General features: G+C 35.4%; 2 protein-coding genes across 2 annotated transcripts in view; one reads left to right on the forward strand and one right to left on the reverse strand.

The window, feature by feature from the left end:
* Positions 1-5,513: 5,513 nt before the first annotated feature.
* Positions 5,514-14,115, forward strand: LOC121319866 (rab GDP dissociation inhibitor beta). The gene is made up of 11 exons (XM_041257773.1): positions 5,514-5,659; positions 7,720-7,827; positions 8,279-8,378; positions 10,378-10,512; positions 10,817-11,015; positions 11,251-11,382; positions 11,488-11,587; positions 11,826-11,997; positions 12,395-12,539; positions 12,711-12,765; positions 13,382-14,115. Exons 1-11 carry the CDS (start codon positions 5,615-5,617, stop codon positions 13,532-13,534), a joined length of 1,344 nt encoding a protein of 447 aa, XP_041113707.1. The 5' UTR covers positions 5,514-5,614; the 3' UTR covers positions 13,535-14,115.
* Positions 14,116-14,654: 539 nt separating this feature from the next.
* Positions 14,655-23,121, reverse strand: part of LOC121319867 — a 43,650-nt gene continuing 35,183 nt past the window's right edge. Inside the window, exons 21-22 of the mRNA XM_041257774.1 lie at positions 18,789-18,970; positions 14,655-17,672 (exon numbers count right to left, since the gene is read on the reverse strand). Of these exons, the coding sequence (XP_041113708.1) occupies positions 17,584-17,672; positions 18,789-18,970 (271 nt within the window). The 3' untranslated portion in view covers positions 14,655-17,583. The remainder of the gene's footprint in view (positions 17,673-18,788; positions 18,971-23,121) is intronic.

Below are 23,121 nucleotides of genomic sequence, written 5' to 3' on the forward strand. Positions count from 1 at the left end.
TGGACGTAAGAAATAGCACATTTGTTATATGTTGCATTTCATACTAGAGGCAGTGTTGCAGGGGAGAGATTCATGTTAACTCTCGCAAAAGGCCGTCCCAACCCCACCACTTACTGATAAAAACAATTTGGACCCTTTGGCCAGACAGTCTATGCATTGAGAGTTGTAGACATTCTTACACAATTTTTTTGTGATACGGGCTTCAGATGCCCAATGTACCGATAGGTCATGTAATGTGGGCTATATATACTTAATGCACTGAAAGGTCTTGTGATATAGGCAATAGAGGCAAAGAGGGAGGCCCTTTTGTCCAATCCCTCGGACCCATTTTATGAAGATAACCTTTTTATATTCTAACCCTATATAAGAAAAAAAATGTACCTTTAAATCTCCTCATTCTAATTCAGAGCAAGCAACCGGCCTATGTTTGCTGGCAAGTCCTCATGCTCCACTGTATAGTCCATGGATTTCACAAGCTCTGAAGAACCTGTGAGGTATGTGGTTGGTCCCAGGTGTTGCTCCACACAGGTAGAGCAGAAAAAACTGCCCACATCTACTTTGTCACGCTGCAAAATAAGAAAAATAAGGCATATATTACATTGTTTTATTTACAAACAGTACATCTAAACCAGAGGTCTCAAACTCCAGCCCTTGAGGGCCGCAGGGTCTTCTGGTTTTCACTCCAACTTAAGCTCTGAATTAACATAATTGATTTAATTATTTGTTCAGTTGGATAAATTTCTTATTTTTCAAGGTCTTACAGTTGATGATTTAAAAAATGCATTTGATTCAAGGTACACAATCTAGAGAGATGTGTTACGTTTGTCCAGTTAATCAAATCATTAAACCAATTAAGTAAATGAGTGCTCGGGTGGAACGAGAGCCAGAAGACACTGCAGCCCTCCAGGAACTGAGTTCGACACCCCTGCTTTAAGCATATACTTTAAGCACACACACACACACACACACACACAACAAAAAAGTAATATGTCAGTAACATACATCCGCCACCATGACTGTATTATAGTCATCAGTATGAGACTATAGCCATCAGTATGAGATTACTGCCGTCAGTATGATGAAAAAGTTTATGACCATGACATATATCAACAGCGTTAAAGAATAGTATTAAATAACAATTAATAATTTGATAACATAGTCTCCAGATTAATGCAAAAATATGTCACTGAATCTAATATGCAATAATTTATGATAATAATGTTACTGATAAGCAATTCTCCAGATTAATGCACAAATATAAGTGTGATTTACAGATGGGTGGGTGGATGGATGTACTGACAGGTGCCATGTATTATCTTTTTCCTAAATGGCATTTTGCAAGAAACAGCTATCCTATAGAGCGGAAATGTTATATTTAAGGAGCCTGTGTTGTTCTTAAATAGCACTACAGAAACGTGCCCTGTGATGGCTCTGTGTAGATTCGACTGACAACTAGTGGCAAATGTATGCTGAAGCTGTATCAGCAGATCTCCAAATATACGTGTATATTGTGTGAAGTGCAACATAAACAATTAGAGACGTACTGTAAGTATATTTGTCCACTTCCACTATATGCCCTTTGTGGGGGGATTCATCTCCAGAAGAGGATAACAAAACTACTAAAACTAAAAAAAGAATTGTAAAAACACTCACCAACGGGTCATTCACTATGGCTCTCCAACAGTGACAGACAACACTGATGTGCTGATAGAGATCTTGAGCAGGGAGGTGACTGAAGATTGAGATGAGGAGTTCTTCTGGAAGGTGGCTGATGTGCCCTGTGGATCCTGCTGACGCTGCTAATTCCCAAAAGTCCATAATAAACATCAGGAAGTGGATCAACAAGAATTTTCTCTTCCCCCTCCTTGTATTCAAGGAGTCCACGGGCCCTACTGTCCAACCAGGGCTTCTTAACCTGACCACTGAACTCTGCACTCTGAGAGTCCCGAGTGTCTGCTCCTTTAGAATCAAAGGATTGTTTCCGACTATCTGTCAATACAGCCTCTTTAGATGCCGTTTCCCTGGCAAAGTCTTCCAAAAAGAAGTCTTCCAGGTCACTGGACAGCAGTGCCTCCTCCTCAGCAAGCATGTCTACATTAGGACTGTCTTCCTCCATCATCCCTTCTGCCATTTTACAAGGGCTTATTGTAAAGTGACCTGTTACCGGGAAGAAGTCTGTAATGCCCCTCTGTTTGTAATAATCATTTGCACCTATATACACCAATAACTTTTGTTTAAAAAACATACTACATTTACCCTACGATAGCATCAATTCTCTGCCAATCTGGTCTTTCTATTATGCCAGTCCAACACAACCATTTTAGACAGATTTATTATAATGTTATTATCGCTCAGTCTTGAGAGAGGAAACAAATCAGTTCTTCATACTGCTAAAAAATAGAGACATTAGTACAACAGTCAAAGACCTATACAGTTATGCGTATACATTTTTCACAGACAGTTACTTTTTATTGGAGATCATTGTGTATTTGTATTTCCCTCTGGTGTGGGTTGCCAGGCTTCTTTTACAGCTGCTGATAATGTAGGAGCAAAGCCTTAACACCAGGCTGCAGTAACTTCCCAGGATGAGTCGATTCTGTTAATGAACTTGCCACAGATATCAAACTCACCACACTACACTATGCAGCTATGCAGTCAGTTTCAAAGTGACATAGTTTTGAGCTACAGCCATTGTGATTAAATTATTATAGGATATTTGGGCTCCTGCTTGGCTGAATGGAAAACTCACTAGCTGTCTAGGGTGGACTTCAGCGGGTCCAGTTGTATTACAGCTTGATAAGGTTTATGAAGAGTCTAGAATGCCACGCTCAAAAAAACAAAACAAAACAAAAAAATTTAACCAAACCACAACCGTATAAAATAGTCTTAGCCACAAAGTTTAAAGGTTAACCAATAAAATCAATGACTAACAGTATAGATCAATTTTTTCATCTGTATACCTTTGAAGGTCACATGGCCTGCTTCTATTGTAGCTAGACCATTTCATTGAACTACAACACATGAAATGCATCTGGTACCAGGAAACAGCAGCAGCGGCAGCAGTTGATTTTTAAAGTGTAGATAGTTGCAAAGAATCAAAAGGTTTTAAAATGAAGAAAAGGGGTTATAGTAATAATATTGATGTTGCTAATAAGAGGTAAGAATGGATTTTTAAAACTTGGATAACACTTTTACTGCTGAAACAGTAAATCTGGAATTTGAATATATGGAGTAGAGATAGTAGATGATTCTTTTATTTGGGGGGTTTGGGGAACAAAAGAAATTAGTCAACCACGTACCACTGTGATAGGTAGGCTACATTTTTGCATAGTTTTGAAATAAAGACTAGATGTGTGTCAATTGAAAGCCTAAAACCTGTTTTTCATACCAAACTGAATTATAAGAACAGAAAATATTTATTGGAGTCTGTGGCAGGGCAGCCAAAGTGAGGAGACTCAGAGATGGAAAGTACAGCAAATAAAAGAAAAAGACACAACACAATCTGTTTTTAAAACAAATAGTTAAAAATCCTGTAGTATTCTAAAATAGTGGCCAAAACAATATAATATACTGTAGTTCTCCATATACAGTTGTATACTTTGGTAACATCGTTTTTTTTATAGTTTCAATTAGTTTTAGAAACCATGCAGTTCCTCCTTATCAACACTGCATGAATACTGTGTATTGTTAAAACAAACAATAGGCATGTGTTTTAAGCACGAGAACATGTTCCTGTCAACTAGTTGAGGCTAGCAAACAGATTGAACATAAAAAGCCTTACCATGATTAATTATAAGCTATGTTGAGCCAGCATAAGGTATACACTACAAATACTACTGGACAATTTGATTTTTTTTTTTCATTTTTATTTTGGATTCAGCATAGCTGAACTGAGATCTACTTTAGCATTGTCTTTCTTCTAAGTTTCTATAACTTCCAGGAGGTTGGTCATACAGCGAGTGGCTGAGCTGGGATTCAACTACAGTTTTTTATTCTTAGTACTTTGCTTTCTAACCTAATGACTAAAGAGGCAAAGAATGTACATGGAACTGCCAGGAAATAAAAAATGGCAGAAAAAGAATGGCTAAATTAACTGGGCTGACCACACCCGGTAATTTTCCAGTATGAATCAGCAGCAGCACAATTGTCATTGGAAGGCTCTTTAAAATAAGCTTTTTACTATTTTGTGATGTTTGAAAATGTTGTTGTGGTGTTTGCCACAGAGTACCCAATTTATTCTTCTCTATAATATCAATTCCACTTTGCTTTCGAAAAACTGAGACCCGCCTTCCAGACCCATTCCTTTCATGTCCTCGTTGATGCATAGGACCGTCACTGTTTTGGTTAGGGCACAACAGAGACAGGTAAGTCTTGGTTAACCAAAGGGTTTAGAAGGAAGGTCTGGCAAAGAAAGTATTACTGTATATGGTACAATAAAAAAAAAAAAGAAAACATACACCAACACACACCCTGTAAACACAGAAAATGTAGGTGCTATATTCAAAAGGGGGGACTACAATTTTTGTATAGGTACTAAATGCATTAGACATGAAACATAATAATATTTTTTATGTTTACAGGATGACCATGTGTGTACAATCCAGACTCTCATTTCATTAGGAGCTGACATTCAAGCAAAGGATGCAAAAGGATGATCTGGTAAGTGCAGTGCAGCTAGTCACCTGTACCAGTCTCACAGAAAAACAGTCCTTTCAGAAGCAACCTATTTAATCTGTAGTTGATCATTCATTTTTTATCAAACCTCATTCAGCTCTGATTGGAATTTAACAGTTGCTCAGTTTCACCATCATACGTACAGTGGCAGAACCAGGCTTCAGAAAGCAGTAGCAACTTTTTTTAAGTAAAAATTGCTAGCGAAGGAAAGGAACTGCTTCAGGTAAGGTCAGACCTCTTTAAAAGGCTGTTGCAGCACAGTCCTCCCCTCCGCCACTATTGCTTTAATGAATGGCAGTGGTGATGTCAACGTGGTGCTTTTGCTTAAATAAACATAATTGTGTTATTCTTTTCATATGGGAACATATTTGGGTAATGGTTTGATTTAGCACTCATGTTGTTTTTTTTCTCTTCCAGCTCTCCAGATGACCTGTGCAGGGCAGCACACTGTGTGAGAATTCATCTTCAAACTGGCCTGCAGGACTCTGCAGACAACATGGGAACACTAGCAAAGCAGTTACACAAAAAGGATGAAGTGAAGAAACAGCTGCTTCCCAATAAATCACTGAACATTAAAGTGTTCACTTTGTTTGTTTTTAAAATTACTGTTCATAAAAATAAAAAAAAACCCTAAAACAGTAGAACAAACAAAGGAAGCTGAGTTTCCCGGCTGTCCCTTGACCTGACGAATGTGATGTTGCTGCGGCTATCCAGCTGCATTTGTTTTTGCTCAGTGTTACGGTCTGTGTTATCCTCTGGTTGACGCCTCACACTTCTTGGTTTCTCGTCAGCCCAGCCAGTGTGCTGGCTCCTCCCATGCGGTCGGGCGGACCTCTTTGACGTAGCTTTGTGTCTTTCACTTCCAGCTCCGCTATTCTCCATTTTCTACAGAATTACCAGCCGGTGAGAAAGCGAGAAAAAAAAAGAAAACACCGGAAAAATGAATGAAGAATACGATGTTATTGTCCTGGGAACTGGACTCACGGTGAGAAAAGCCTAAAACAAAAAAGGCAATTAACTGTGGGTTGAGCGCAAATGAAAAGTTAAAGGAATGTTTAAACGTGAGGCGGTTCCTTGCTCCAGCTGCAGCAGCTGAGTGCTGGGGCCTGTGCAGAGGCAGAGGCCTGTATGCTGCAGCTGAGTCAGACTTCCAGTGCCAGCTTCCAGGCTGCTGAATGATATACAGCTCCCGTGCACTCGTTTGTAAATTTCAGTATTGTAAAGGAGTGACACGGTAAATGTTGCTTTTTATAACAATGTCGTAGCTAACGTTAATTAAATTCGACTAATGCTGGTGGTAGCCGGCAGGGACGGGGTCATGTTATTATTATTACACTAGCGTACAGTAACTGAGATTTTTTGCTTTATTAATTTAATTGTATGCATTTTGGCATTTCTAAACAATTGAATATGTGTACGACCTTAAATCAAGATGCAATCGAATACTGAAATGCAAACAAGCAATACCTGGTTGTTGTGTTTTTCTGTTTTTTTGCTTGCTGCTGCTGGACAGGCCGGGTTTGGGGTGGTGGCAGCATTTGTTTCCTATTTACTTTTCAGACAATATATAGCATTGTGTACTGGACGGTATAGCCATTGTTAAAAGACAAACAAACAAAAAACAGGTCTAACGCTAAACGCAGCTGATCCTAACAATTATTACGGGTTCATGTAAGTAAGTTATGAGTGTACTTTGTTTCAAATTCAGATCATTTTATGCAGTGTTTACCACATCATGTACCGGTAATCATAGTAAACCGAATACTGCAATAAAGTTAGTGAAAACAAATGACACTCCTATAATACACATACTTTTTATAATGTATTTAAGCAGTCTTTCACTTCTCTTATCTATTTATGTTTACTGAATACATCACGTCAACCTTAAATGTAACACAGTTACAGTTTTATGCAGTACATACAGTACACATTTAATACAGGGACTTAAAATTTTAATAAAGGGCAGAAAAATGACTAGTATTTTCATTTAAATATTCATGTTGAATTTACATTATTCGGGGGGTCGATTTGATCAGCATAAGCCAAAACTTTTTTTTTTTTTTTTTTACAGCACCGGGGAATCGGACTGCTTAATAAGAAACTCGATTTTTTACAGCACTGGGAAATTTCTTTTAAAAATGGTTCTGGAAATAGTGCAGTGTAGCTAACGGTGTATGACTGGCCAGTGATGTAAGGGATTGGCCAAGTAGCCTATGCCATAGATTGATTAGCACAAAGACAGACACTGTCTGTTGTTACCTGGAATCATCTGGGATGAACATATTTTTTTCATGTTAAAATGTTCTTTCAAAATTTAAACATATTTGAAACTTTCTCTAATTTTGCATTATCTGGAAAAGTAAAGTATATTTTGTACATCTAGGAAAATTAATAATAATAAACCTCATTGAATTACCTATGAAAGAAAGGATAATGGTTACTTATTTCAGATGTTGATTTCGTTTTTGCTCTTTTTAAGGGTATCTTGTATTTAGCCAGAATTAGTTGCTTTGGTTTATTTTACTGGTAAAATATTTAATTTTTTTTTTTTTTTTTTTGGTTGGGTCCATGGGGTAAAGACCACAATAATTTAAGAACTGTCTGACTCATGCTCTTTGGACCCAGTGTAATCCAAGAGCGATAAATATTAACAGGTTGGTAAAATCGTACAGGCATTTTAAGTTGAAGGTGTAATCCTGTTCTGGATTGGAATTCAGTTACATACACCAGACAGAGCATCACCAGTGCAAATTTTGAGATTAATAAAAAAAATCAGTGGTTTATTATATTTATGGTAAAACACGTTACTTGAAATAAAATAAATAAATAAACTGTTAACTGTTGAAAAATGATGGTTCTGAAAATCCTGGCAGGAGTGTACTCATTCACATGTTAGCAGTGCAGTTAGACACTGAATTTTACTAGGATCAGCTGAAGGTTTTTTTTTTGTTTTTGTTTTTGTAAATTCAGTTTGAGTAATTTTAATGTTTGTCAGCAGTCTTTTAAGTTTGAAAAATGAATTCTTATTTGATTGCCTTCCTGTAGGAATGTATCCTCTCAGGTATAATGTCTGTGAATGGAAAAAAGGTGCTGCACATGGACCGCAACTCTTACTATGGAGGTGACAGTGCATCCATCACACCGTTGGAAGATGTAAGTACTGATGTTGCTGTGCTTCAACTCTGGCTGCCAAGAGTTCAACCAGGAAACCAGGACGTCGTGGCTTTCCACTACTTTGCTGTTTTTTTTTTCTGTTAAATGCCTAGAAATGGATTAAACTGTTCTTTTTAGAACCTGAAAACTAGCAACAACATGGTTGTGAAGAGAAGTTATTTTGATACCTGCACCAGCTTTCCTAGTGATTTATGAACTATTGAAAGTAATATGTACAGTTTTTATCTATACCCTAGTTCATTATTGACTGGTCATGTGAATGTAACTACCAAAACCTGCAACAAGAATTAGTAAATTGTTCTAACGATTACTTTGTTCTTCGTTGCTTTTCAAAATTTATACACGCAACTAAGCATGGAAAAATAATTGCATGATTTAACTTGGTGAAAAAAAGGAACTGAAACAAAATGTTAATTTTTTTCTTTGCTAGTTCTACAAAAGATTCAACATCCCTGGTACCCCACCAGAGTCCATGGGAAAGGGAAGAGACTGGAATGTGGATCTTGTCCCCAAGTTCCTTATGGCTAATGGTGAGGACAGCTGTTAAAACTTGTTTGCAGCTTTATAATAGGAAACCATCTGTGTGCATTGGGTCCAAACAAAAACTTTAAATTTTATCAGAAAGCACTGCCATCTAGGAATGATGATAAAGAAAATTGCATTACAACAAGAATACCAATGCTGCTTCCAAATCGGACACTCGCTTGTCAAGATTCCAAGCGGTCTTGTTCAGTATTTTATACACTTCAGTGTAAACTGTAGTGATGATTATTTTCTTTAGATAGTGTAATGAGTGATCATTGTCTGCCATTTACATTTAAGGCGTTCCTTAATTTGTCAGACCCCTAAAAAAAAGTCTTGGGGCTATGTGTTTGTTTTCCTAGCTGAATGTTGTAAATGTTGTCACTGATGCTGTATTCGAGAATAACGTCTTGGAAGTTGCGAACCAAACCTGTTAAAGCTCACTAATTTAATGTAGAGCCAGTGTTCTTATAATCTGTTCTCATTAAATTAGACAAATGTTTTGATCAATCTGGGTAGAACTGTTTGTCTAAACTATTCTTTGTTTATTTTTATTTTAAAACAGAGAGCAGTATATGAATGCAGAATTCCTCTTACTCTCCTGTTCACAACTCGGTGCCATTTTTCATACTCCGAGAAGAAATTACCGTGAAACTTTAAATGCCCCAGCGTTTATTTACAATATTTGCCAGTAAACCCGGTGCTTATTTGAGACTCTGCGTTTATTATGTAAGATCACTAACAACTGCTATAACAACACTTCAGATGCAATAATGAAAAAGCTGCCTGCACACAAACTTATAGAAATGACATAATTAAATTACAACATTCCAGCAACATCATTAAAGGTGGTGTCCATGGGTAATAAGTTTGTATTCTACCCCCCCACCCCCTCACAAAATATATATATATATATATATATATATATATATATATAATATAGTAAACAAGGATATGCAAATCCTTGGAAAATGAACAAGCTTAAGAGCGACTCTGTATTGCAGAGCTCAATTGCATCTACCACTGTTGATGGTGATGATAATAATAATATAAAAACAGTAAAATCCACTAGACAGCCCTGTAAATATTGGAACACAAGCGTTTATTAAGGTAGGCTTGCAGCACAGCAAAAAACCAAACATGGTTTTAAAATTTAATAAAAGCAATACATATCATCTTTATTAACACATGTTATATTATTGTTCACCCTCAAAATGTGTACATTGGTAAGCATGAACAATCGATGAAAAATTAAACAGCAACCATCTTCATTGCAAAACTACCACATGAAATACTGTGTTAATGCAAAAAAAATGCAACACTCTAAATATCAAAAATAAGTTCATATGGTTGGCCCACAACACACTCAAAAATGCTTCAAACTGTTTAAGATTAACAGTAAAATCAATACAAGTATATGAGTATTCGTCGCAAGACTCAAATGCACGAAACACTCAAAAAAAAAAAAAAAAAAAAAAAACATTACGTGCACCTTAAAATAAATTTAAATCCAGTTTTCTTGTCGTCATCTTCATCGTCTTCATCGCTGCTGTAAAACAAATTGGTAAGCTCGCTGTATAGCTGTGTGTGTATTGGCTGGAACATTCAGTATGACACACATTATCTTATTATTCATAACCTGCAGTTTAAGAGAGACTCTGCGTCTATTTACCATATTTCCCAGCAGCCCCAGCACCTATTAGAGACTGGCGATTATTTGAAGTTTTACGGTATCAGTTTAACCCTGAGGTTTGTACTAAAGTGTTAATCAGGTTGTCTAGAACTGTGTTGTATATTTTTTTTCATTGCAAATGGTACAGAGGTACTAGAATGTACTAGGTAGTAGGGATGCAAATTTGGTACAAATGAGCATGTCCATCTGCATAATTCACATTTCCTGTTGAAGCACACTAAGATAGGTTAATAGACAAAATATGTTACTTTTGATTTCCATATAATTTGTAATACTACCAGTCTGTGTTAAGAATTCTAAAATCTTTGTTCCAGGTCAGCTTGTAAAGATGCTGCTCTTTACTGAAGTGACCCGTTACCTTGACTTCAAGGTGATTGAGGGAAGCTTTGTATATAAGGGAGGGAAAATTTACAAAGTCCCATCCACTGAAACAGAGGCATTGGCATCCAGTAAGTACACAATACACCAACATATGGAGACAAATTATTTTATTAGGAACGTTCTCAAAACAACAGAAGCTGCATAAGTGTTTTTTGGCACTGTGTTGTGTTAAACAAGTAAAAATTGGTCAAATAAATACCATGATCATTAAATCGGTGAAATCAAACAAAGTATTGTTTTAGTCTTCCTTCTGTTAATTTCATTAGCCCACACACTATACTATATTTAGTGATTCAGTAACTGGGCTTGCTTTTCCTTGTGCTGGAAATGTTTAAACATTTACCTATTAGCATGACAATTCATTTTTCCTAGGTTTAATGGGGTTATTTGAGAAGCGACGATTCAGAAAATTTTTAGTTTATGTTGCCAACTTTGACGTGAACGATCCAAAAACCTTGGAAGGTGTTGACCCCCACAAGACAACAATGCGTGATGTTTACAAGAAATTCGACCTGGGCCAGGATGTAATTGACTTTACAGGTCATGCACTTGCTCTTTACAGGACTGATGAGTGAGTACTTTTCAACTTTACCACCACCAAACTAACCAAACACATCACCATAGATTTTAGTTGACTACATTTAGTAATGTTACTCATTGTGAATGTATTTCATCATCTTTTGATAAATAAAAGAAGTTGGATCATGCATTATTTTCTGTTTTTAAAAATTTAATTAAAATAAATAAATAAAAAGTTTGAGAAGCCTGTTGCTAATAGATGGTTTTAAATGTTTTATTGCCTACAGTTACTTGGACCAACCATGCCTAGAGTCTATCAACAGGATTAAGCTTTATAGCGAGTCTCTGGCTAGATATGGAAAAAGCCCTTACCTTTACCCTTTGTATGGTCTTGGAGAGTTGCCACAGGGGTTTGCAAGGTAAGACTAGTTGTAATACTTAAATCTAAATTTAAATAGACTCAATGAGCTGTACCCCCATCCGTAGGCTTGTAACTTACTAATAGTAACATTTCTCTGTTGTAGATTAAGTGCCATTTATGGAGGTACCTACATGCTGAACAAACCCATTGAGGAAATTGTTATGGAGAATGGAAAAGTGGTTGGAGTAAAATCTGAAGGCGAGGTAAATTGCTTCATTCAACATAAACATTGTGGTTACAGGATTATGTCTTGAGTTGTCAAAGATGGGTACAAAATATGGAAACAATCCATTCCCACATTTGTAATGTTATTTTTTTAAATACATCTAAAGCTTGCTTGTACAATGTAATATTCCTTGTACATATTTAACCCCAGATACATTTAGTTATGAAGGTACAAACTGCAGTTAGTTTTTCTTTTTGCTATACTTCTTTTGACAGGTTGCCCGCTGTAAGCAGCTGATCTGTGATCCAAGCTATGTATCTGACCGTGTGACAAAAGCAGGACAGGTGATCAGAGTTATCTGTATCATGAGCCATCCAATCAAGAACACAAGTGATGCCAACTCGTGCCAGATCATCATCCCACAGAACCAAGTAAACAGGAAATCTGGTAGGTTGCTCAGTGTAGCACCATAAAGCAGGTTGTAGCCTTCAATTGCAGAGGTTTGAACTCTATTGGTTTCGTTTGGTAAATAGGTATTTGTTTTAGTCTTTCATCCTGTTAGTGATAGGCACGTTATATATGTTTGTTTTGTTTTTTCCTGGAAATTATTTGTTTTCAATATTGAGGTTGTGGAGGCTTTTGGTATGTGTAGGGGCATTTTGTCCACCCATCTATCTATATAGTGAGGACTGAACACTGTTTTAAGAAGCAGTACATAGGAAATATTTCAAGCAAAGAATGTATTTAGGTATACTTAGCAACATTTTGTAGCATATTAATCTGAATCTAAGTATATTTGATTTTCTAACAGTTTGTCATTTTGTTATGTGTTTTTTGTCTATAGATATCTATGTCTGCATGATTTCCTATGCACACAATGTTGCAGCACAGGGAAAATACATTGCCATTGTCAGCACTACAGTGGAAACCAATGACCCAGAGAAAGAGATCAAACCTGCTTTGGACCTTCTTGAGCCAGTTGAACAGAAGTATGTGGTCCTCCTTTTTCTTTTTAAATGATAGGTAAAATTTTATGCTATACTTGGATGGGACCAGCTTAGTGGAATTTTACACTTGCAGTATGTAACTGTAATCTATAGCATATATCTTGAATATTAAAGCAAAATTTTAATGCAACCTCCATTTTAATGTGTTTCTAGGTTTGTCAGCATCAGCGATCAATTTGTTCCAACTGACTTGGGAACAGAAAGCCAGGTTAGTGTGGGGTCTGTCTTTCAATCTGTAAAGTTGTTGGTCGGGATGGTTTACTTTATTAGTTGCTTGTGGCAAAAATAGTTCATTAACATTTGAAAATATTCTAAGCTTAAAAAAAATAAATAATAATAATTACATGTTGAATAACAATTCCAGAGTGCAATCTTAATTTATGTGAATTTATACATTGTGCGCCAAACTGCACAAGATGGCATGGTTTCGTTACTGTGTGACATTAATGTTGCCTTTTGCCTGGGAAGTCAGATATGTCACGGGAGAAGTTCTCTCCTAAAATAAATATTGATATTATTGATATCATAAATTGAATTGCAATAGTCACAGGTACTGTAGAGCTATAATCTGAAGTATAAAGCCATTTTAAAGGTGAATAAATGTCAGCTGTAATATTTTGGGGTCCTTTTTTCATTTAGTTGTTAAGCATGTTGATTTCTCACTCACAGCTTCAGATTCTAGGCAGCACATAAGAATTTAAATACTTTGTAGCAAAACATGCAAAAGCTGAAGTCCATTTCTATTGCTTATATAGCTTTTACTTGGTTGGTTCTACAGGCATTTTTATCTTTTTGTATTTCTCATTCCTACATGTTTTTAACAGATCTTTATTTCTCGTGCTTATGATGCTACAACTCATTTTGAGACCACTTGTGATGACATCAAAGACATCTACAAGAGGATGATGGGCACAGAGTTTGACTTTGAAGAAATGAAGCGCAAGAAGAGTGACATCTTTGGTGATACCGAACAGTAAAATAAAGAAAATCACTCCCAAAATATCAAAAGACCATTATATAAAATACTTGCTGATTTCAACATCACGTTGTTGCCACTAAGGAAGTTAATGAACACAGCATAACTTTGTATTGTGGGGCCTGCTTTTTATAATCACATCTTGACAAGTGTTGCACTGATTATAGGTTAAAGCCCATCATTTTGTTTTTGACCATCTTGTGTTTGTTTTTCTGACAAATGGGGTGGTGGTGCTGTCCAAATATGCCAAACCTATCAGATGTTGATTTGATAAACATGTGATATTTAAAGTTAAAAAAAATAAATTTAAAAAATGTAAGTTGTCAGAAGTCCTGTGCAAATCTTGAACGATAGTATTGCTATGTGTAGGCAAGTGTTAACAAAGGATAACAGTAGGAGAGTGGAGATAAATTATTATTATTTAACGGTTGTTTGGTAACTGGTTAATTATTGGGCAGTATCTCCTCTAGCCTCTCTGAATCCTCCTTCTTAATTGTTGGACTATTAGAGGTGATGTACCCTGATCTATTGTAGCCAAATAAAGTATATAAACTTTTTAAACAAATAAAACAGAAAAAAGCAGGCAAGATGTGACTGTATTCTATTTATACCTGACTAATGTGAATGGACCAAACTGCAATACAGTATTGATGTGACAGCCTTGTATAGTACTTGCAATGTACAAACGATGCTTCAAAAGGCACAAAATGATTTGTGTACTGCAAAGTAAAATCACATTTCTTAAGTCAAGCTGTATTTAATTACTACTGAATTTCAGTTTGTCTATTTTATGTGTTGTCTGGTTGAGATATTTCCCCTTTACTATAATAGACGGAACATATAATAAATACAGAAAATGACGAGTTGATGCATGTAGTGGTAAACTCCCCTGAAGGTTGAAAAGTGAGGCTGTGGATGAAAAAGACCAGAGCTGCATGCAATATATTCCCACTATATTGTGAAAACTCGTTCAATATCTGTTTTTTTAAACTGTTTTAACAAAACCTCACTCACACCATTACCTTTTGCCTTACTTTAGGTAATCTTCCAGGTTAGATTTTTTTTTTTTCCTTTTTATAAGGTTGCAGTTTTCAGGGTGTTTTTTTTTTTTTTTTTTTTTTTACTTTACTTGCTTATAAATGTGTTATCAACAAGTGATAACACAATGAAAGTATTTTTTTGTTGTATGCTTGGGACAGAATTCTGTCATGTCATGACTATTCTACTTATCTGAAGAGTAATAGAGATACATGGAAGTAATGTAGAACAGCATAATGAACAATAATTAAATACCACAAGAAAATTGTGTGTGATGGGGGGGCAACATAAATGTTATAATATATTTTCTTGATAATTATGAGGTTTCCATTGAAAAATAACCCTGACACATTCTTGTGCCCTAATAATATCTTTCTAGATAATTTAATTTAAAAAATCCTGTTATCTGTCTTAGTTTACCTTGATGCTTGGATAGAAGGAAGGATTAGAGCAGGATGTGAAGCAAATATTGTAAATGGTAAAGGGTCTGATACTGCCTTTAAAAAAACAAAAAACACACTAATCTGTATTAAATACATGCACCTTTCTACACTAAAGAGTGGGATAGACAGCCCAGTCTGTCCAGGAGTTTAGTGGATGGAAGCAGCATGTGAAGAACAAAGACTGCATTTGTGGAAAAAACTTTAGTAAAAGCTTGCTGAAGTGGATCTGTATGCCCTAGGTTACATGAGTTTGCCCAACTTTTTTGGTCACACATGGCTGAAAAAAAAGTATTGTGTGTACTAAGAATGCAAGCTATAGCATGTGCACATGCAATTAATGGCTGCCAGAACAAAACATTCTACATTTCTTTCCCCAAAGGTTGGGTACATTAGGCACAGATGTGCTGTCCCATGTGAAGCCTTATATTGTATAATTTAAAAGAAGGGCCATGCAGTTCACTTTGAATTTCTAAAACATACAACATTTAAAACACACTGAAGTGCATGATTTATCTGTGGTTATACAAGTCCCTGCAAGCTAAAGACTTCCAATCAAAAAAGTTCTGAGTTGCAGGTGGTATTGTTTAAAGAACATAGCACTGCTCCATACTGTGTGATCACTACCTTTCTCTCGCTATTGACTTTTAAAAATTGCATTACTGCTGGAAGAACCTGGAACGGCATGGGTTTGTTTGTGAAGTTCTTTCCCATTCAAAAAGATTAGTATGGATGGTGTACCACATGTTTCTCTTTGTATTGTAGATGCTTTCATCTAGCACTTATGATTTAAAATAACAGATTACAACATACACACTTACATGCATCCCACTGATAAAACCAAATGCAAGTTACTGTCTAAACACTACATCATTTCCCCAATTTGTCACTATGTACAATTAGAAAGAACAATTTGATTTGAAAAGCATGTTAAATTATCATTTTATCTAGCATAAATCACAAGAGCAATTTATAGTAAGTAAACTGACTTAAAAAATGTTTTTAAAAACAAACCCTTTTGCACTGCATCTGTATCATTGGTACAGTAAACAATGGTTTGTATACTTGGTTATAGTAATACAATTAAAAAAAAAAAAACTCCAGTTAGACAGTGATTGCAATCAGATATTTTTTATTAACAATGGCACTGTTTAATATTGGAACACTGAATTACAGGAATATAAAAAATATTTAAATTATATACAAATTGTAAAATGAAGCTTTGGACACAAGATAATGGTATTCTGAAGCTATTTAGTTAATAAGACTTGTGCAATTATATAAAACAAACATTTCTCAAATTGTTATTGATTTATTGTTATAAATCAAGTGTTAATTGGAACCATGAAGATGTTCTTTGTCAAAAGTAAAGTAAATGTTTCCCTGCCTCTGGAGGGTCTTGTCATAGCAAACATAATGGGCCCGTGGAGAAGAAATCTTGGTTAAGTAAATAGTGGAAAAGGAGATTTTTTTTTTTTTTTTTTTTTTAAAAAACAACAATATGTATGCAAAGGCACTTTTGTGAAGCCAAGATAAATCATGTGTTTTGCTTATTACCAGGTATTTTGGGGGATTCTGAAAAACAGCCAGCCTAACTCGGTACTAAAAGAATGTGAGATGCCATTTAAAAAAAAAAGTTACAAAAATTAAATGGCTGTGCTTTTTTTTTAAATGTACAATATCTTTTATAACCATTACAAACCAAATAAAACTTCAAAAACATAGGTGTAAACATCATTAAATATAATATCTACATGGAGCCTTATAAAAACTTAAACAATGCAGTATACATAGGACCTTAAACAAATAGTACCACAGATACATATAACACATAAAATTTTTTTAAAAAAATCTACAAAATATTTTACAAGATAAAGTTAAACTTGTCTGAGCTTATAGGGATTTAGTGTTTTTCTTTTTCTTCCTTATGAAAAATAATATATAATACATATTTAAAGTAGTGTTATTTTAGCCTAGGACTGTACAGTAGAACTACTCACTGCAAGTAGATCACCTGCTGTACTGGTCATGTTACTGATGCAGGGAACTCATGCAATAAGATGGGGCACCTCTCCCTACTGGATCACCTGACCCCATCTTACTGCACTTAGTGACCCTTACATTTTCTTGTTTTTCTTTTACATTTACATACTACTATCATGACAACGCATTGTTTTGGTCTACATTTCCATACTGCTATCATGACAATGCATGTCTTTTTAATCGAAAAAAGTACATCTGGTACAACAAGGTTAAAAGATACCTCTCTTTGCATAGGTTCACTTTTAAGTTGTCTTACAATTCTCCTGCAGTGAAACTGCCTATTCCAGCTCAACACCTTTTTCTGGTCATAAACCAACCCGAAGCTTCCTTTAACACAGCAGTGAAAGCTTCCACAGCTAGTTATGGCAATATTAAAATAAGGTCACCCTGCTAAAGCCAGGAAATCCAGTACACTAATCTTTAACTCATAACTTTGCACAGGGGGAGATTGGTTGGAAATTACAACAATTTGCTTAAAAAGGTTCCTGGAATGTACCTCATGTTCAAAGAAGTCTTGAATGTTTTGTCATTAGTATTTCAATGTTCTGAAATGTGTTAAAAATGTGTTTATGTCCATGGCTAACAAACCATTGTTTCCATATGCTTCATCTGCCTCATCTGAAACAAAAAAACAAAACAAGAGTAAACAAAAAATAAACTACATAAATGAAATTTATAATCCAGCTGCCAATTTATTTTGGCAATTTCTATGTTAAAAATGCTCTTTTCTTGTGCAGATTTTTCATTTTTAGCCCTTAAATAAGCAATTTGACAGTTTTCAAAACAATTTTTGCTATTTTTTTTTTTAAATACACTATTGTGATGATAAACGGAAATACAGTATTTCAATAGAACCTAAATAACAACAATTTGTTTAAAATTGTAGCATTATAATATAGATTCAAACAATCTTCTTTTTTTGCCCCCAATGGCAGCATTATACAAATAACAATTTTTTACAATGGCATTCAATTTTCACTCTCAGCTGTGTGTATACAGATGACCCAGTCTGTCAAGCACATTTCTAGGGACTGCTGCCACCTGCCAGTAAATATATAAAACTGCATACACTTTTCCAAAACAGTTTTCTTTTTAATGTGCTTCAATGAAAAATTAAGACATGTTAAACTTTGCACCTGCACACAATTCTCACGGGAGTGACACATTTGGACTTGCATGCTCTCCATGGGATAAGCAGTATTAAAATAATTGAAAATAAAGATGTGTCCATTTTAACTTAGGGTTGTCATTTAGGTTTGCATCTTGTCCCATTTAAGGTATTCTGAACTGCATTGGTCCATGCAGCATCCTAATTCTACTGGCTACAGCAAATCGACATGACAGTGGAGGACCATATTAATCAGGTGCAATTCAAAAGCACTGTAGAAAACTACTCCTTCTACAATGGTTATAGTACACAAGCCAAAGCTATTGATCTTAAGGAATGTTAAACAAATGCATCTCACAGTTGATTTATAACCAATGTTGTGTGGTTAAGATTTTCAAGAGAGTCTGTGAAACTATGTTTAAAAATATAACAGTGATACAAAACTCCACAGGACATGGCAAAGGGAACGTAACACTTTTCTTGTAAAAACACTACAGGCTGTTCTGCAACACTAAGATGCTTGCCTTACAACTGTAGTATAACAGGTTATTCTGCCTGTTACTCTAAAGCCCTTTCTCATTAATTGAAAAAGATATAATCAGTCAATAGTTGGAAGAAATCCTTACCCGTTATGAAGACAGCAAACCTGGCCGTGATGTGCTGAACTTGTAGACGCAGCATGCAGTTCAAATATTCTGGCTTCCCTTGGGAAATTAGGTCACATTCATGGTATGGAAGAACTTCCATAATGCCTGCTTCCTGGCAGCAATTCATGAAGAACTTCTTGGCATGGCCTGGAGAAACTGTTCTGTAATATTAATGATAAAACAGTGTTCGATAAAGACATATAATAATTATGCAACATTACACTTGGTTTTGACAACAGAATATAAAACAGATTATAAAAGAAACATGGAAGAAATGTAAAGCATATTGTTCCATTACACAATTTACCTGTAAGAACGTTATTTTTGTTTATTATTATTTTTTTTTTTAATATATACTTTTTTTTTTAAATGAATACTCAGGGTTCTTAATTTTCACTCATCTTTTGGAGAAGTGTTTGTTAAGAGCCAAGTACATGGTTGTGAAACCTGTTAATTGTCAGGTTTCACCACTTAATGCGATATGGGCAGATACAGTGGCTCTCAATTATTCACCCCCTTTGGACTTTTCCATATTTTATTGTGTTACAACATGGAATCAAAATTGATTTAATATAGAAGTTTTTGCCACTGATCAACACAAAAAGTCCATAATGTCCAAGTGAAAAATAAAATCTATAAATTGTTAAATTAATTACAAATATAAAACAGAAAATAACTGATTGCATAAGTATTCACCCCCTTGCTATGACACACCTAAATAAGCTCTGGTGCAACCAATTGTCTTTAGAAGTCATATAATTAGTTGAATGGAGTCCACTGTGTGCAATTAAGGTGTTCCACATTTCAGATTAAATACACCTGTCTCTGGGAGGTCCCACAGTTGGTTAGTACATTTCCTAACAAAAACTACATCATGAAGACGAAGGAACATCCAAAGCAAATCCGGAATAAGGTTCTTCAAAAGCAACAATCAGGGGTAGGATATAAGAACAACTCTAAAGGACTTACAGTCTTCCACAGCTGAGGTGGGAGACACTGTGCATACGGCAACAACAGCCCGGGTGCGTCACAAAACTGGCCTTTATAGGAGAGTAGCAAAAAGAAAGCCATTGTTGAAAAAACTCACATCAAATCTCGGCTAGAGTTTGCCAGAAGGCATGTGGGCGACTCTGAGACCAAGTGGAAGAAGATTCTATGGTCTGATGACGCCAAAATAGAGTTTTTTGGCCTCAACGCTAAACACTACGTTTGGCGCAAGCCTAACACCGCACATCATCCTGAGAACACCATCCCTACTGTAAAGCATGGTGGTGGCAGCATCATGCTATGGGGATGCTTCTCTGCGTCAGGGCCTGGAAAGCTCGTAAAGATAGAGGGCAAAATGGATGCAGCAAAGTACAGAGAAATCCTGGAGGAAAACCTGCTGAAGTCTGCAAGAGACCTGGGACTTAGGAGAAGAGTCATCTTCCAGCAGGACAATGACCCCAAACATACAACGAAAGCCACACTGGAGTGGCTTAAAAACAAAAAGGTCAATGTCCTGGTGTGGCCCAGTCAAAGCCTGGACCACAATCCAATTGAGAATATGTGGAAACAGCTGAAAACTGCTGTTCACCAAAGGTCCCCATCCAACTTGACGGAGCTTGAGGTCAATTTTGCAAAGAAGAATGGGCAAAAATTGCAGTGTTCAAATGTGCAAAGCTGGTAGAGACTTATCCAAATAGACTCATGTCTATAATTGATCAGTGGCAAAAACTCCTAATTAAATCCATTTTGATTCCATGTTGTAACACAATAAAATGTGGAAAAGTCCAGAGGGGGTGAATAATTTTGAGAGCCACTGTATATACAGGTAAACAATAGGAAAGTCAATAAGCTGGATGGAAAATATATCTATCACCTTTCAACTAGAACCCTTACATATTCAATTCTATTTTCTCCCTTCTTGTAGAATTTAAAACATGATATTAAGTTTAGTATTACAAATATAAGGATGGGAATTTGAAATGTTTAAAAACCTATAAACTCTAAAGTGGTTAAATGTTTAATAATATGATAGACGTACTGTATATTTTACAGTGACAAATGCCACCGAACGCATTTTCTTTTAAGCATTCATTTTAGTAATTTATCATCAGTAGTCCGTCACGTATCAGACTGCTCTAGTGTCACAGTAAAGGCGGATATTATAAAAAGGAAGGAGTTTGGAAATTGCCTCCAAGTAGCTTTTCTAATTGGTGCAACAGAAAGACTGACACTGGGGCGGGTTTTATTTTCGGTCGATTTGGCGCTTCATTGGTGCACTGTGTGTGTTTATGCCTGTAGTAGGCATGGTATGGTATAACGGGGTAATAAAGTTAATGACAAGCGTTTTTTCTGAGTTTGTTCTGTATTTAAAATGTAATCTAAACAAAGGAAGCCATGTTTGGAAGTATTTTAAGGAACTGGATGAGAAAACAGTGGTATGTAAATAATGATTCCAAACAAAATTGCCGTACTACAAAAATACAAAGTTCAATGCCTCACCATTTGAAATGAAAACATTCAGAATTAATGTGGATGGAGTTTCTGATGGCAATAAAAATCAAACACCCACAACATTGGCTATAGATTTGGCCGAACGGGGCATGATCACGTTATCCCCAGACACACAGTGCGTGTGAATCGTGAATGCAGCAGTTTTGAAATCGATGTAAGATTATCCCAATATTGTGCCGACCCATAAAATAATAACAGTGAGGCTGGAAAAATTTAAAGAAAATCGTGCTGGAGTTGTTCATACAAAACTTCTAAAGGAAGAAAAAGTTGCAATTATCACAAAATCGTGGACCCCATTCCCCCAATCTTCCCACAGGTGAAAGGCTTTTTTCACTTGAAATTATTCTGTAAGCTTTTGGACAGAACGGCCATGTATGTTTAGTACAATTTTTGTGTGCTGGAACTACTGCACTAAATTAAAGGGCCTCTGGAGACACACTTCAAACAGGTAGGCCAGGCATCTCTTTTTACAATTGAATGTAAAGTTGGATATGTGAATTTGAATACTTTACGTTATTTATTAATACTTGACCATATACAATTAAATGCACAAGGTGGCAAACATTATATTAATTACTTAATATATTACTAGATTGTGTGTTAGTTTAGCACTTAAAATGGGACTTGTAGCAGTGTTTAGGACGTTTATGTCCACTAGTACAGTATGTAGAGGAGAGTGGCATTTGATTCGAGTCTCAAGCAATAGATAAAAAATCCCACCCCTACTATCAAAGTCTGATAGTAGACTTTTTAGTATCAGTCACAGTGCTCTTTAAAAATCCAAAATATTGTGCTATTTTATCCCTGGCAATTACCTTTTCCAGGAGTGAAAGTATTTCCAACTTTTTTTCAATTGTAAGCACAACTCCCTTTCCTGTAGCCATTTTGCATTAGCGCTGTACAGTTGGTGATGTTCGTCTTAGTTACATTTTTTTTTTATTTATTTTTTTTTAAACCATATAAATGTTGGGCAGTTACTTATTAAAAAACAACAAACAAAAAAAACACACTACACCAAAAAACATTAGGTTCCAGTTTTTTGTTGTTAAATGAACCTTTAAGAAAAACACTATTCTAAAAACATTATGCTATCCAAAAATGTGTTCCATATGTAGTTATATCTCCACTAGCAACTTTAATTGCAACCATAAATATAAATATTTCAATATATATATATATATATATATATATATATATATATATATATATATATATATATATATATATATATATATATAATATATTTTTTACTTTGTAGTTAAGTCTTTGCAATGTTAAAATTGTATTTGCTTATTTAGGGTTTATTTGCTTAGAAATTACTAACCAGTGCTGTCAGTATCAGAATGCAATATAGTGTGTGTGTGTGTGTGTGTAGATATGGTTTAAATGCTGAAAAGCATTTAAACGTTCATAAAAAAGTACCAAAAGCACATCCCTAATAAGCAGTACTGTTTTAATTATCTTGTGTGTGCCTCTTACAAGGCGGGTGTCAGACATGATCGACCCCTAGCTTGCCTGCTTATCACCTTCGATGTCTCTCCCCTACTACACTCCAATCAGGCTTTGTTTTAGCTGGTCAGACACAACAAATACATTTAATATGATTATTGCAATAAGCCTCTGTCTTTACCACAAACTTGGATTTAATTACGTTACGCAATTTTTAGTTTTGTAGAATTAAAGATAGAAATTATCTGAAATTTACTGTAGTAGGGGAAAATCCCAAGTGTTACTTTATATTATTACCAACTACTTAATAGGCACATACACAAGTATAGTTTGAAATGTCTGGAAATTTAATTGCAACGAATAT

This window comes from Polyodon spathula, chromosome 8 (assembly GCF_017654505.1).
Source record: "Polyodon spathula isolate WHYD16114869_AA chromosome 8, ASM1765450v1, whole genome shotgun sequence".
In the NCBI taxonomy this organism is placed as follows: Eukaryota; Metazoa; Chordata; class Actinopteri; order Acipenseriformes; family Polyodontidae; genus Polyodon; species Polyodon spathula.

Coding starts and splice junctions, on each gene's coding strand:
- LOC121319866 (XM_041257773.1), top strand. CDS start 5,615: ATGAATGAAGAATACGATGTTATTGTCCTGGGAACTGGACTCACG. Junction 11,998..12,394: donor CCAAGTAAACAGGAAATCTG/GTAGGTTGCTCA, acceptor TTTTGTCTATAG/ATATCTATGTCTGCATGATT. Junction 12,540..12,710: donor CTTGAGCCAGTTGAACAGAA/GTATGTGGTCCT, acceptor ATGTGTTTCTAG/GTTTGTCAGCATCAGCGATC.